At 34.2% G+C, this 17500-nt stretch overlaps 2 protein-coding genes across 2 annotated transcripts; one reads left to right on the top strand and one right to left on the bottom strand.

The window, feature by feature from the left end:
* Positions 1 to 12173: 12173 nt before the first annotated feature.
* Positions 12174 to 14888, bottom strand: LOC125046542 (keratin, type I cytoskeletal 9-like). Its single transcript, XM_047644326.1, has 3 exons — positions 14827 to 14888; positions 13054 to 13114; positions 12174 to 12935 (listed from the first exon to the last, which is right to left on the bottom strand). The coding sequence occupies exons 1-3, from the start codon at positions 14886 to 14888 to the stop codon at positions 12174 to 12176; spliced, it is 885 nt and encodes a 294-aa protein (XP_047500282.1).
* Positions 14889 to 14964: 76 nt separating this feature from the next.
* LOC125046541 (glycine-rich protein 5-like) lies at positions 14965 to 15798 on the top strand. The gene is made up of 2 exons (XM_047644325.1): positions 14965 to 14989; positions 15113 to 15798. Exons 1-2 carry the CDS (start codon positions 14965 to 14967, stop codon positions 15796 to 15798), a joined length of 711 nt encoding a protein of 236 aa, XP_047500281.1.
* Positions 15799 to 17500: the final 1702 nt, after the last annotated feature.

Here is a 17500-nt window from a genome sequence, read left to right as displayed (position 1 = left end):
CACACACACACACACACACACACACACACACATCACTAAACGTCTGTCTCGACATACGCCATCAGTTGGACCTGACATGACCTGTTTACTGTGTTGCCTCTCACCTCTCTCTCTCTCCTCCTCTTCTTCTAAGTCTAGCTTGTGACGTGTTTTTTTTTTCTACCTTAGATTTTCTTGCTGTTCATATGTGTGTGTGTGTGTGTGTGCATTACAACGGAATGGTCAGAAATCTGTGGGATATCCATAGTATCTTCAACTCATCAACTCTTATCAGGTGATGTTAAATACTCGTTATATTTTGGACTTCATTTCTAAATCCACCGACTTCCTAAAATGCAAAGGGCAAAAGCAAAGGGTGTAGACTGGGGAAACGTCTTTATTAACCTTCCTATTCTGAATGAAATGTTATAATGGTCATTTGCACGAATAAAAAGATTCCATGAAGTAGTTCCTCTAGCATTACCGATGTTGTACATACATTTCTAGATTGTGATGAAAATAATAGGGATGGTATTTTGTCTTTGATTTTGAAATTTTCAATTGGCCAGTTATATTCAAGACAAAAAAGTAATCCACATATAGCTGAAATGTTAATGGTAGATATTTTTTTCATAACATAACTTCTGGCCAATGTAAGGTAAATTTGTCAATTTGTTTCGTTAATATGAAATAAATCATTAGTTATGTTAATGAGAATAATCGTCACATTGGTTCTGTATGTTATGGGGATGGAAGAAAATTATGTAAAGGAGAAAATTATCTATATGAGTTTTTCATTACTGCAGTTTAACAATTATTATTACCTCTGTCGATATTAAAAATGGGAAGTTTACATCTATATCTGTATTTCTATTTATACCTATCTATTCATCTATCTATCTATATATATATATTATGTTTATATATATATATATATATATATATATATATATATGTATATGTATGTATGTATATATGTATATATTTTTCTGGGGGGTACAATATCCTCCATGCCAGTAATTATTTTCTAGATCATTCTTTGCCGACGCAACATACACACACACATACACACGTATACATACGCACACACACATCCGAACAAACACACACACACACACACACACACACACACACACACACACACACACACACAGGCTTATGTAGAAAATCAGTACTGACATGAAGGTTATTGGACCGAAAGTTCTGCCTGAATACACTGAGACTTTTCTCATGAAGAGGAAGATTGATGTCCGTATGCAGTTTTCACTTTCTATCTGCATACGCGTAAAAAAAGCCGTTTATCATGTCTAACGTAAAGTAGGAGAAATGATGTAAAAATCTCTATTACAGCACCCACTTCACGATTGTCACATATACAAACAATAACTATATCTACACACACACACACACACACACACACACACACACACACACACACACACACACACACACACTTACTAAAGCTAAAGTGTTTAATGATCTCGTTTAACAACAATGCCAAGTTGAAGTTTTGGATAGTATCTGCAGTGAAATGTGTAGCTTATTTGTTAGGGCAGAGAGCATTAGTGATAAATTATTAGAACAATCAAATGAAAATGAAAATGCACAAAATGAACATTTTGAACAAATTGATGATTTGCTGAAATTGACGTGTGATATTCAGTCACTATTGGTGATATTCAATAGTGATAAAAAGTGATTTATAAATTAATAATTGCATCATTCTGATTAAGAAAGTGGAGCCTCCTACATTTAATGGAGATGTTCGTGAATTCCCTATATTTGTCAAGGATTATAAAAGACGTGATATCCCGTCATGTTAAAGGCCCTTTCACTCTAAGGCAGTTACTTCAAGGGAAGTGATTGGTAGACTGGATAATTTTGACCAGATTGAATGAAAGATTTGGTTCCTCAGAAAATATAGTAGATGCAATACTTGGAGAAATGAGTTCTTTAAGGTTTGTACCAGAAGGTAGTAAAGCAAAACTACTTCGTATGATTGGTGTAATGGAACAAGCCTAGTTGGACTTAAGAAAAAATGGAAAGAAATAGGAAATTGCACATTCTCCCAGTTTAACCAAATTTGAGAGGTTGCTTCCTGTAGATTTAAAGAGAGAGTACACTTGTAGGACAGGAGGTGTAAATGATGGTGAGGAGTTGGCTGGGCTCCGAACTGAAGAGCGGCAAGTTACAGAATACATGAAAGAGGAGTTAAGATTTTTAAAACCTGATACGAAAACTAATGTTCACTTAACGTCTGGTGAAAAGGATACAGCATATCTAGGCTATCAGTAAGTTAATACAAACTCAATAGAACAGTCAAAAACAATTACTTATTTGTTTTAAATAATATGGCACAAACCATGATTAACATTGCAAACCAAAATAATTCCTGTAAAAAACCTTTCGTCTCTCAATTCAAACCGGGGCAATCTTAGGCCCATCCCATGATATAAGTCAATGTGAAACATTTGGCAGGTTGGATGATATTACGAAGTTAGACAGCTTGAAGAGAATTGGTGTTTGTTTTCTACGTCTGGAACCTACACATATGAGCAAAAACTGTTGTAAAAGGATATTTTTGTAATGTTAAAGCTAATGCCTTTGATACAAAAGGCATCATCCTTCTTTGCATTCGACATTTATGAAGGAAGTGCAAATATCCAGTGATATTACTAATGATAAATACGATTAAAAGCAGATCACAGATGCTATCAGCAACCAACAAATTAGGCTTGAAAGGTAGGGATAACGTGTGTGTTGTAATAAAGAATGAAAGCATTGTGTATTTGAATAGATTTAGTGATTACAACAAACTATTTAATGTCATAGAAAGATTTTTGAATGCTGCCTTTAATAAGTCAGGTTATGAACCTGTGGCTAAGGATCTAAATAATTCAGAGTATTTTGGATTGAATTAGTATCAGCTAAAATTCTCTGGTACGATATTTAGGATCAGCTTCTACATGTTCTTTTAACATGTATGTTATGTAGAGCTGTACATCTTGATATTGCAGAAGGCCATGACACTGGCAGCTCTCTGCAAGTGTTCAGAATATTTGTTAACGTGAGAGGCTTTCCAAAAAACATATTTTGATATATTCATATACGCATATATATTTAAATATATATATATATATATACATATATACATATATATATATATATATATATACACATATATACATATATACATACATATATATACATATACATCTATATACACATGCATAATTATATATAAATACACACACACACATATATATATATATACACATAATATATATATATATATATATATATATATATATATATATATATATATATATATATATATATATATATATATATATATATATATCGTTAGCAGCCGCTGTTGGTTAACAATGTATCATATGTCGCCTTTATTGAATGAGAACAGTGATTCAACCTATAAATCAATTGTATCTAAATATTTGGATAACAGGATAAATATGATAAATAGCCCCAATACAAAATGTAAGCATAAACTATTAAGAAATAGGATATACTTTCAAATTAATCATTAAAGCGATTCAATTAAAATGTCAAAACAAGACCTGAGAATACGAGTAAAACAATAATATAAAAATCGATTATCTATAATATTCACATGAACAGGAGCATCTTTAAATGCAATAATGCAGATATATACATAGATTGTTTAAATGGAGGAATTATCTGCACTTCAATATTGGAATGAACTGACATTCAGTTTGAATATCATATTTAAACATTATTTCAAACAGAGAAAATAACCTAACAAAATATCATTTTATGATATGAACAGCAGACTCATCAAATGCATTATTATATAAAACCTTTATCCATTGTTCGATTCTTGTCAATGTATTAAACTCAAATAAACAAACTTACAACACTGACCACTGACCCACCAGCAAACTGCCGGAAGATTGAAATCATAGCTTATCAAATCACAGCATCCTCAGCAACATAATATCACAGTTTACTGTAATATATATATATATATATATATATATATATATATATATATATTATGAAGGCAATAACGCAAAGCAACACTAACTTACCAACAATGAGTTTCTAAAAAAGATAAACAATACATTTATTATGGTGGTCCTAATGCTAATTTACACTCCCATTATTTTACAATATCTGTAATACATACTCAATCTCAATCATACAATCGGTAGTCGTATCAAATCGTATATTATATATATATATATATATATATATATATATATATATATATATGTGTGTGTGTGTGTGTGTGTGTGTGTGTGTGTGTGTGTGTGTGTGTGTACATATATATGTATATATACATATATATGTATATATACATATATATATATATATGTATATATACATATATATATACATATATATATATATATATATATATATATATATATATATATATATAATGTGTGTGAATATATGTATGTATTTACGTTGTTTACATTGTTTGTATCGTTATGTATATATATATATATATATATATATATATATATGGGGGGGGGGGGTATAGACTGCCCATTATCCAAATCCAAGTTAGATAGGAGAAATTTAATTAATGGAAAAATAAACCGATCAAGCAATTTTATGTGTGACTCTACAGCAGATAGTCACACAGGAAAACATTACTCAAAATTAGGTATGAAAGAAAATAAACATTAACGAGTAATGTTGTCATCCTCATAAATCTTGCGCAGAATACCTAATTTCGATGAAACTTCCCGGGCCATATTCCTAATCTGCAATTCAAATGTAAGCTTGAGTCAAGGTTACGGCTAAGAGCTTCAGATTATCAACTGATTTGGAAACTATCACCCGCAGAACACGCTGTTCTCTACCAATTGAAAACAGATAAAATTCAAACCAAAACCAACTGACCACTACTTAAAAAGCAAAACCCTTGTGATTAAGTGTCAGAAGCTTTGTCACTGACTTGACTCATGGTCCCCACCTAAAGCAGACTTCATTTCATTCGCCAACATACGCAATGTCTCATTGCTCATTTTAAAAATCAAACTAAGTCTCTAGAAGAAACGGTCTCGATATATAGAAACACGTTTAACCAGGAAACGTTCAAAAACCTTAGATAAAATTAGTGTAATTGAAAAGGGCCAATAGACTGTAGTGGGCAGCTCTCTGAAAATGGCCCATGACAAAGGCGTAAGATTACATCTAATTTAGGGGGTATGTGACCATTTACTCTTTTTAAAATTAAAGGAAACAAGCCACTAGGATCTATTCCACCAAAGTTTTGCTATATTTCGCATGACAATAACGGTGAGTGCGGTTAGCAAACCAGAAATTTTAGGCCGTATACTTATCCCTGTAAACCTGGTGACATAGTCTATTAACCCTTGTTTCAGCCTGTGAACGAGATTTAAGAATTTTACTCGGTACAAACCTCATTATAATGTCCAACAATAACAAATTAAGAACAATAACAAGACAAGGAACATTATAAACATATTCCCAAACAATACTATGAAAAGCATGGTAGATAACATTCCAATTAATTCTAGACTTATTTAGTTATCTTAAAATCTGGTATCGGAAAGTTAAGCAGGATCTTAAAAGCTAGACTACGACTGTCAGAAGAACCTGCATTACATTAATTCTACATGAATTACCCCTCTCAGTTAATAAAAAATCCAAGATACCACTCCTGTGAGTTCTACCACGGACTAACTGCTCACACCCAACTGCATCAGAGAAATTCAAGACCAAATGCCATGTCGGTCAGTTGGGACACCAATTCAGCCATTCCCGGTGGTGAGCATTAAAATTACCTATGAAAATAAAGCAGAATTTCCTGTCATAAACGCTGTCATCGGAATTATGACTATATATATATGTATTATATATATGTTAGATATATGTATTATACACACACACATACACGCGCACACATACACACACACACACACACAAACACACACATATATATATATATATATATATATATATATATATATATATATATATATATATATTACACACACACACACACACACACACACACACACACACACACATACATATATATATATATATATATATATATATATATATATACTAACACACACACGACACACACACATATATATATATATATGTATTATATATATGTTACATATATGTATTATACATATATATACATATATACATACACACACACACACACACACATATATATATATATATATATATATATATATATATATATATTACACACACACACACACACACACACACACACACACACACACACACATACAGATACACATATACATACACATACACATACACACACACACACATATTCATATATATATGTGTGTGTATGTGTGTGTGTGTGTGTGTGTGTGTGTGTGTGTGTGTGCATGTATTACCACTAGACCTAACTTGTTAATGAAAGTCTCACTCCGAAGCTCCTTAAATCGATTTGGAATTTCAGTAAACAACAGAGTAAATTGTTTCAACAACGCTACACTAAGAATGGCAAAATATGTATAAAACTTAAACGTTCAAATCAAAAACATATAATCACCACTGATGAAGCACTAAGTGATTGCCTTAATAAATTCCCTATTTTGGGAAAAACACCTAATGCTTCACTGCTCTAGAACATACAAGATCACATTTCCTCTGCTGTTATTACTTCTAATACTGATACTACTATCCTCATCTTTACTCTTTACTACTACCAGTCTTGTATATTTATAGTCTATTACTATTACTGTGCTACTGCTATCTAACATTCCCATGTCTATTAGAATTCTATTAGAAAACCACCACTACTACAACTACTACTATTACTACTACTTTTATGTCACTATTACTCAATACATCATCTCTGCTATTACTATTACTACTACTGCTACTGCTGTTACTATTTCTACTATTACTACCACTACTACTTCTTCACTATTACTACCACTACTACTTCTGCTACTCCTATTATTACTATTACTATAACTGCTTCTACTACTACTGTTTTATTAGTACTGCTGCTAATACTAACTACTACTTCTAGCACTATTACTACTACTACTTTCTACTCTTATACTGCCACTTCTACCCCAACTGTTACATCTAATATTTCTTCCTCTACTACTTTTACTACTGATGCTGATGCTGCTGCTACTATTACTACTACTACTTCTAATTTAATTTTCTCTACTACTACTACTTATATTTATACTACTATTTCTGCTACGTCTATTACAACTACTATTAGTACTACTACTTCTTTTGCTACTATCACTCCTACTCCTACCGTAACTACTATGTCTACTATTTCCTCCTCTACTATTATTCTATCTCTATGCTGATGCTGCTACTTCTATTACTACTACCTCCGCTATTCTAAGTACTACTTTACCTACAACTGCTACTATTAATTCTACTACTACTAATTACTACTTTTACTATTACTACTGCTAGAATTATTACTACTTCTACCACTACCACCTCCACTATTATTACCTCTGCTACCTCCATTTCTACTTATACTATAACTACTATTAATGGTACTACTATTATCCCTATACCTACTGATATACAATGCACCGCTATTACTACTAGCAGTACTGTCACTAATCTTACCACTCCTTAGTTTACTGGTACTACTACTTCTTAAGCTATTTCTACAGGACTATCTTTACTATACTTACTCTCTAATATTTCTACTATCACTATCTCTGCTTGCACGTTGCCTAACCAAACAGAATCACTATTACAACAATACTGCTACTATTATTAATCTTAATTTTATTACTGTTATACCTATACTGTCTCTGCTGTGACTTCTGCTGCTATCTCTTTGGCTATCTACTGCTATTCCTGTTGCTATTTCTGCGTTGCCTGCCTATTACTACTGCTATTACAACTATGTCTTCTATTCATAACCTATACTTATTTCTATTACCATAGAAGCCTCTATTATTATTGTTTTATTGAAACTTACGGATATATTTGTATCTTAAGACACAAAAGCTATGAATTTGCAAAAAAAGAAAGAAAGAAAGAAAGAAAAAAAAAAACACTCTAACATAAAGTTAGCTTTCTTGCATCTTACTATATATAGCTGTATAGTTTAGTTGAGTCACTCTCTACACCCTTTTTTCTCTCTCTATTTGTTCTAGCAGTTCTGCTTTTCACGTTGCATTTTAACAATTATATATAAACTGTAAAAGAGCTAATGGAGAATCTCTACAGATCACTTTTGATGACATAGTTTGTGATAATGCAAGCTTTGACCTTGATATGATTAAAACAAAATTGTGGTAAATCTTTGTCCAGATACTGCAATATCGAGGAATATACTTTTGGAGCAGAATCTATTGGAAATAACTACATTAATACTTTACACATAAACGTCAATACAAAATGACATCTTAAAAACATTCCTAAATTACCTACCCAATCCTCCTGATGTACTGGCAGTCTCATAAATATGGTTAAGGGAGTCTAGTAAACACCTTTATGCATTAGAGGGCTGTCTTCTGTCAGAACACACATAAAACATGGAGGAATCAGTTTTCATCAAGAATGACTATACTGCAGAATGTTTATATTAATATTGCTTCATTAGTGGTAATATTGAATCCTTTACTCTGAAACTTATATCTAATGCATCATATATAATCTCAATCATTTATAAGCTTTATAGCAAACATGTAGCTGTAATGAGTTTAAAGTCATTATAAATCAGTGACTATCTAATGACACATTTAGGCACATCAAATAAATTCTCATTGGTGACTTTAATATCAGTCTACTGGAACATATAACACATTATTCCACAAACATATTCTTGAATGCGATGCAGGCTTTAAACTACTTCTTTCACATACAAGTTCTCCAAACAGTCCTGATCTTGGCTAACTATCTCTGTCAGATCAAATATGGACAACCTTTACATACTCCTCCTACTCAGGTCTGATAATTTACCCACACTTATTTATAAAGTTCAAGTAGACCCTATCATTAAACATATTCGTTTTGGGATATACACCAATCCAAACCATATTCTCTTTACCAGTGCGTTAGCATCAGTACATTGAAGCGATATTTGCTCACCAATTTTGAATAATAACTTTGATGTCTTTCTAAACGCAGTGAAATTACTATATACGAAATGCTACCATTTAAAAAACAAGTACATATCTACCAAGAGGCTGTTAAATCCTTGGATCACTAGTGGTATACCAGACTGAATAAAACGCAAATGCAAACTTTATTTAAGATGCACAAATTAAGACTGACAACACACGGTAACTACAAACAATACCACTATAATCTAACACAAATCATCAGAGTCTAAACCAAGCTGTTATCGTCGATTTTTCTGCAACTTTAGAAATAGTAAGAAAAGCCGGCAAAACAAACTGCTTAAGAGCAATGATGACAATGTGACATTATATCTACTTGGTCTAAACCCAGAACAGTTGATTATTTATATCAGTGTGTGTAACAGACTGTAAATACTGACAAAACATATTACATGCTATTTACAAATAAATAAGTCCATCAGTTTCAACTAAACAAAAATAACTGTGAAGGTTCGTATAGTTCCTTGATGTTTTATTCGAGGTATCTATGTCATTTATGCTTCATATAAATCTTACCCATAAAATATTCAGACACATTGGTCTCATTTATCAAATTAAAGATGTTATGTCCCAATATGTTTTAAAGTGTATTCTGTCTATAGATACCCTCCTCTTACCTACTGTAACCCATTATAGTGCACAACGTACCCTATAATAAAACCCAGTTAATACCCTTAAAACTTTAAGTCAGATGAATTCTCAGGATAATCATAAACAGTGGCCACTTGGGTCACAAGTGTCTCATGTTTAAACAACTCGAGTTTTGAAGTTAGAAGATATTTGCATATTTATGGTAGCCATGATCATGTATATGAACAAGAACAGTACACTTTCCACGTTCCGACTGCCGATCACTTACTTGGGCCCTACTGTCTGGAACTCTGTTCCTCCCCAGATTCAAGACTCGCAATAATAAAGCATATTGTAAAAAATCAAAAGACTCATCTTAAATACGCATCAAAATAGGCAATACCTTATTTTTACACCAAACTCTTACTATTTATTGTTAGATACTAACAATTTTAATGGATGGTCCCTTACCTGTGATAATGTTTTTGATATTTAACAGTTACTATGTACTTATATATGTACCATTATTGATAAATTGTGGGCCTTTACGGCAACGGCAACCTAACAGGTAACGTTAACAAAAAGGTTATCAACTCGGAAAAATGTCCGTTAGGGATTATGTTCTTAATAAAGGCCTATTATGCCGTCTGTCGTAATTTAAGATTATAAGTAGTAAGAATTCATATACTATTATACAATTATTATTTATATATATATAAAGAACACAAACATGCTAGATAACTCTTTGATACTTTTCACTCGGTAAATACTGTGTTAGAATTCCACTTGACTTTATATTGACACATACCTTACGGTATTTTCACATTAAACGTAAATAATGGTTATGAATGAGCATTATAGATTTTCACATGAAAAAAGTTCCTCAAAATATTTAGATGAATGAACCACATATATTCATGAAAATGTCTTTATATGTTAATATTCACAGTGCAAAACGGCAGTATGGCAGCGCAGGAGACGCGATTATAACTAAATAACATATTGATTACATGTGGGGCTTATTCTTTACACTGATTCCTGTTTAACTCCGAAAATAATCAAGTAAGATATCGAGATAAAACAACGAAAATGTATTTTGGAAATGTGCAACGTTGCGCGACGTTACTTCCAATGAAAAACAGTTAATAAGCCAGATCGGGAAACAATGCACAACTATTACTTGCACTTACATTGCAGTGCCTCGCTAATTACCATCATCAATGTAACCTCATATCTGAAGTGTAAGAGGACTCAAATCACGAGAAAAGACCCTACAATCTGAACAAAAATATTAGTTGCTACATAGAAAGATGATGCCAGAGTATTATTGTTTAATTAATTGCGCACGCACGCGCGCGCGAACACACACACACACACACACACACACACAGACGCACGCACGCACGCGCGCGGACACACACACACACACACACACACACACACACACACACACACACACACATATATATATATATAGATATATATATATGTATATATGTGTGTGTGTATATATATATATATATATATATATATATATATATATATATGTATATATTTATATGCATATTTATATATATACATATATGCTTATATACATCATTTTATATCTCTTGTATAAGTATGATATATATATGTATATGGATATAATTATATACATACATACATATATATATATATATATATATATATATATATATATATATATGATTATAAACATATATATGTGTGCGTATGTATGTATATACATGTATATGACTATATATATGTATGTCTGTATACATATGTATACATATATATGTATATATACTCATATAAATAAATAAATAAATACATATATATATGTATATATATATATATATATATATATATATATATATACAAACACATACATACATATATATGTACTTGAAAAAAAATGCACAAACTACATTTATTAACAGTGGCAAAAATGTCAAAATCGACCTCGATTCGTGTGTGTATGTGAGAGAGAGAGTATGTGGGTGCATATATGTGTGCTTATATATTCATGTTTTAACATTTCTATGCATCTAGCTATGTTCCTGCTGTAGTATTTTACGGAGGAGCGTAGAGAGGTATCGTATTAACTACTAAGTACATGCATTCAAATAGCAAAATCCTAGTTTTGAATCCCTAGTGCCATGATACTACCACGATGAACGTGAGAGAGAGAAAACGAGAGAGAGAGAGGTAAAGAGATACACACATCGCTTATTGGAATATACATTATTCCCTCTGTTCAATAATTAGAACCAATAAGCAAAATATCCTCCGATGGAGAGGGTTGTACATTGTCAAGGGAATTTCTTAAAAAAAAAAAAAAAAAATATATATATATATATATATATATAAAAGGCTTGTAGTCAAGAGCTCCCTTTGCATGCTAGGGGACGATCTAGGTAATTGGCAATTAACTTCTATTTGCACAGTGCTTTTATTCGTATGAACAATATAAAGTAAACACGGAATCTACGACGCCTATCCACGTGGGGGTCTGTAGCTATTGGACACGCCGGCACTTCCCAGTCCACTTCCGAAGGAACTTCCAGCACCAAAGGAGCCCCCAGATGCTCCAAAGCCTGAAGAGGAGCCTCCGAAGCCATGTCCTCCTGCAGAGCCTCCAGAAGCTCCAAAGTTATTAGCTGGGGCACTGTAGCTTGCACTTACTCCACCAGCAGGGGCACCAGCACCGCTGCCGAAGGATCCACCTGTGACTCCTGATCCACCGAAAGATCCGCTTCCCACTCCTGCACCGCCGAAGGATCCTGCACCGCTGGCCAAGCCTCCAGAACTTCCAAAGTTATTGCTGGGTGCGTTGTAGGTGGCACTCACAGCAGCTCCTCCAAGTGTTCCACCCCCAATTCTTCCACCTGAAACTCCACCGGCGGATCCTCCTCCGAAGCTGCCACTTGAGGCTCCACCAAAGGATCCGGAACCGCGGCCAAAACCTGAGGCACCAGAACCTCCAAAGCTATTAGAGGGTGCGTTGTAGGTGGCACTCACTCCTCCGGCGGCTCCACCAGCACCTCCAAACGATCCACCTGAAGAACCGCCAAAACCTCCACCGCTGATGCCCCCGCTGGAAGCTCCACTGAACGATCCATGGCCGCCAGTGCCGAAGCCTCCTCCTACGGATCCTACACCGCCACCAAAGTTACTGCTTGGGCCAGTGTAGCTAGTGCTGACGTCACTGTAAGCGACGCCTGCCAGCACAGCCAAAACAACTGCGATGCTTCGTCTCTGAAATTATTCAATACATTTGTGGTAAACATATTATCTTTACTATATTAATCACATTAATGATGGATTTACTGATTGAAAGCCATTGCAAGCAATAGAGCCATTCATTCTATCGTACCATTGTAGTGGGAGGTGGGGGATGATAGTGCATGCCACTGTCCGAGCGTGAGTTTATATAGCTGCAAGGGAAATTTCAAGGACAACCACATCGGGAAACGCACGCCGCTACTGTCCTAGAGATCAAGTTTTTTATGAAAGAAAGGACGAAACATTTTTTCCCTAATACTTTTATATTTTCTAGTTATGTTTTGCTTTCATTTGGCCTTGTTGAGAATGAAATCGAGAAATTATTATCAGCTGTACAATATATTTCTAGGTAACAGACGTTCAAGTGAACAGAGGAAAACAAAATGTCAATGAAAAGTAATAGGCAGAGACAGAATCAGAAAACAGGCAAGCAAATAGATTGAGAGAGAGAGAGGCTGAGAGTAAATGAGAGAGAAGGGGAGAAAAAGAGAGTCAGAAAGATCGAGCGAGAAAGAGAAGGGGCAAGAGAGAGAGAGAGAACAAGATGGAGAGATGGAAGGAGAGAGAGAGAACAACTAAGAGAAAAGGAGCAAGCGAGAAAGATATATATATATATATATATATATATATATATATATATATATATTCATATATATAAAGAGAGAGAGAGAAACAGAGATTGAGAAAAAAAATAAGAGAGAGAGGCAGAGGGAAAGGGAGAGAGAGATAGAACAATAGAGAGTGAGACAGACAAGCGGAGTAAAAGAGAGAAAGCAATAAGCAGTAAAATAAAGACAAATAAACAGCAAGACAATGAGATAGACACTGACAGACAGAGACATAAATAAAGCAAGAAAGAGAGGGACGATATAAAAAGAGAGAATGTGAGAGAAAGATAGAGGAACAGGCAGACAGCCAGAAACAAAACAACAGAGAAAGAAACAGAAAGAGAAATTATTCAAAGCGCAAAGAGAAAGACAGAGAAATATAATATATATATATATACATATATATATTTATATATATCTTCATATAAATATTTATATATATATTCATATAAATATTGATATATTCATATATGTATATATATTTGTATGTATATATATATATATATATATATATATATATACACACATGTGTGTATATTTATGTACATATAGGCATCTATATACATATATATGTATATATATATATATATATATACACGTGCACATGTGTATATATTTATGTATATATATGGATATATACATATACATATACATATGGATATATACATATACATATACATATATTCATATAAATATTTATATATGTATATGTATATATATTCATATAAATATTGATATATATATATTCATATAAATAATGATATATATATATATATATATATATATATATTTATATACATATATATTTATATATGTTTATATTTATAGATGTATATATATTCATATATGTATATATATATATATATATATATATATATATATATATATTTATATATATATTTATACATGTGTGTACATTTATGTACATATATATACATATACCTATACATATATATGTATATATATATATATACAAGTGTACATGTGTATATAGTTATGTATATATATGGATATATACATATACATATACATATATAGACAGATAGATATACAATATATACGTGTATATATATACTGATGTGTATTAATAATATATATCAAAACACACATGCATGCATAAATATATAAAGTGTGTGTACATATCAATTATACAGAATGTTTCAGCGAAAATTTGGGACATTAACATAACAGTATAAAACAGAAAACGAAAAGGTAAGGTTTCTTATTATCATTTATTAAAAAAAAAAATCAATCACTTGGCGCGCGTTTTCCGGTGTGGGTGTCCCTGAGTTTTGCCTCCCCAGCTATATAAACTCATGCGGAGGTGGTAGGCGGCATTATCATCTCTTTCCACAACAATGGTAGGAACACATATCACCAATATGATTTCCTGAATGAATGAGATTTCAAGTGCCTGTAGTAAGTTTTCTGGATGTACAAACGTTTACCAGGAATGTGTCTGCCATTAATGTTTCGATTATTATTGTATAGATCTACCCTTTCAGAGACGAAGCATCGCAGTTGTTTTGGCTGTGCTGGCAGGCGTCGCTTACAGTGACGTCAGCACTAGCTACACTGGCCCAAGCAGTAACTTTGGTGGCGGTGTAGGATCCGTAGGAGGAGGCTTCGGCACTGGCGGCCATGGATCGTTCAGTGGAGCTTCCAGCGGGGGCATCAGCGGTGGAGGTTTTGGCGGTTCTTCAGGTGGATCGTTTGGAGGTGCTGGTGGAGCCGCCGGAGGAGTGAGTGCCACCTACAACGCACCCTCTAATAGCTTTGGAGGTTCTGGTGCCTCAGGTTTTGGCCGCGGTTCCGGATCCTTTGGTGGAGCCTCAAGTGGCAGCTTCGGAGGAGGATCACTTGGAGGAGCCGCTGTGAGTGCCACCTACAACGCACCCAGCAATAACTTTGGAAGTTCTGGAGGCTTGGCCAGCGGTGCAGGATCCTTCGGCGGTGCAGGAGTGGGAAGCGGATCTTTCGGTGGATCAGGAGTCACAGGTGGATCCTTCGGCAGCGGTGCTGGTGCCCCTGCTGGTGGAGTAAGTGCAAGCTACAGTGCCCCAGCTAATAACTTTGGAGCTTCTGGAGGCTCTGCAGGAGGACATGGCTTCGGAGGCTCCTCTTCAGGCTTTGGAGCATCTGGGGGCTCCTTTGGTGCTGGAAGTTCCTTCGGAAGTGGACTGGGAAGTGCCGGCGTGTCCAATAGCTACAGACCCCCACGTGGATAGGCGTCGTAGATTCCGTGTTTACTTTATATTGTTCATACGAATAAAAGCACTGTGCAAATAGAAGTTAATTGCCAATTACCTAGATCGTCCCCTAGCATGCAAAGGGAGCTCTTGACTACAAGCCTTTTTATATATATATATATATATATATATATATATATATATATTTTTTTTTTTTTTTTTTTTTTTTTTTTTTTAAGAAATTCCCTTGACAATGTACAACCCTCTCCATCGGAAGATATTTTGCTAATTGGTTCTAATTATTGAACAGAGGGAATAATGTATATTCCAATAAGCGATGTGTGTATCTCTTTACCTCTCTCTCTCGTTTTCTCTCTCTCACGTTCATCGTGGTAGTATCATGGCACTAGGGTTTCAAAACTAGGATTTTGCTATTTGAATGCATGTACTTAGTAGTTATAAGGATACCTCTCTACGCTCCTCCGTAAAATACTACAGCAGGAACATAGCTAGATGCATAGAAATGTTAAAACATGAATATATAAGCACACATATATGCACCCACATACTCTCTCTCTCACATACACACACGAATCGAGGTCGATTTTGACATTTTTGCCACTGTTAATAAATGTAGTTTGTGCATTTTTTTTCAAGTACATATATATGTATGTATGTATGTGTGTGTGTATATACACATATATTTATTTATATGAGTATATACACATATATATGTATACATATGTATACAGGCATACATATATATATAGTCATATACATGTATATACATACATACGCACACACATGATCATATATATAATATATATATATATATATATATAATTATATGCATATACATATATATCATACTTACACAAGAGATATAAAATTATGTATATAAGCATATATATATATATATATATATGCATATAAATAGTGGAGTCGAGTGAGTACCACCTACAGCGCACCCTCGAATAGCTTTGGAGGTTCTGGTGCCTCAGGTTTTGGCCGCGGTTCCGGATCCTTTGGTGGAGCCTCAAGTGGCAGCTTCGGAGGAAGATCCACTGGTGGAGTTTCAGGTGGAAGAATTGGAAGTGGATCACTTGGAGGAGCCGCTATGAGTAACACCCATAACGCACCTAGCAATAACTTTGGAAGTTCAAGAGGCTTGTCCAGCAGTGCAGGATCCTTCGGCGGTGCAGGAGTAGGAAGCGGATCTTTCGGTGGAGCAGGAGTCACAGGTGGATCCTTCGGCAGCGGTGCTGGTGCCCCTGCTGGTGGAGTAAGTGCAAGCTACAGTGCCCCAGCTAATAACTTTGGAGCTTCTGGAGGCCCTGCCTGCAGGAGGACATGGCTTCGGAGGCTCCTCTTCAGGCTTTGGAGGAGCAACTGGAGGCTCCTGTGGTGCTGGTTCTTTCGGAAGTGGACTGGGAAGTGCCTGGCGTATCCAACAGCTACAGCCCCCCACGTGGATAGGGATCGTGAACCCCTAGCTTACTATGCATTGTTAGAAAGGATGATACCGATATGGAAATAAAACTGAATCCTGAATAAACATTTATTAAAAAAAAAATAAAAAAAAAAAGCTTATATTAATGTAAAATAATCAAAAGAAAACTAGTAAGGGTAAACACTAAGAAATCTAGCATGAAATATGTACTAAAATGTGTTAACACAGTGAAACTTACTGTAGTGATTTTGTTCTACACTGAATTATTATGCACTCTGCACTAAAGAAAAA

This window comes from Penaeus chinensis, chromosome 39 (assembly GCF_019202785.1).
Source record: "Penaeus chinensis breed Huanghai No. 1 chromosome 39, ASM1920278v2, whole genome shotgun sequence".
NCBI lineage: Eukaryota > Metazoa > Arthropoda > Malacostraca > Decapoda > Penaeidae > Penaeus > Penaeus chinensis.
Note: the sequence above shows the minus strand (reverse complement) of the source record. Positions and strands in the feature narration are given on the sequence as shown.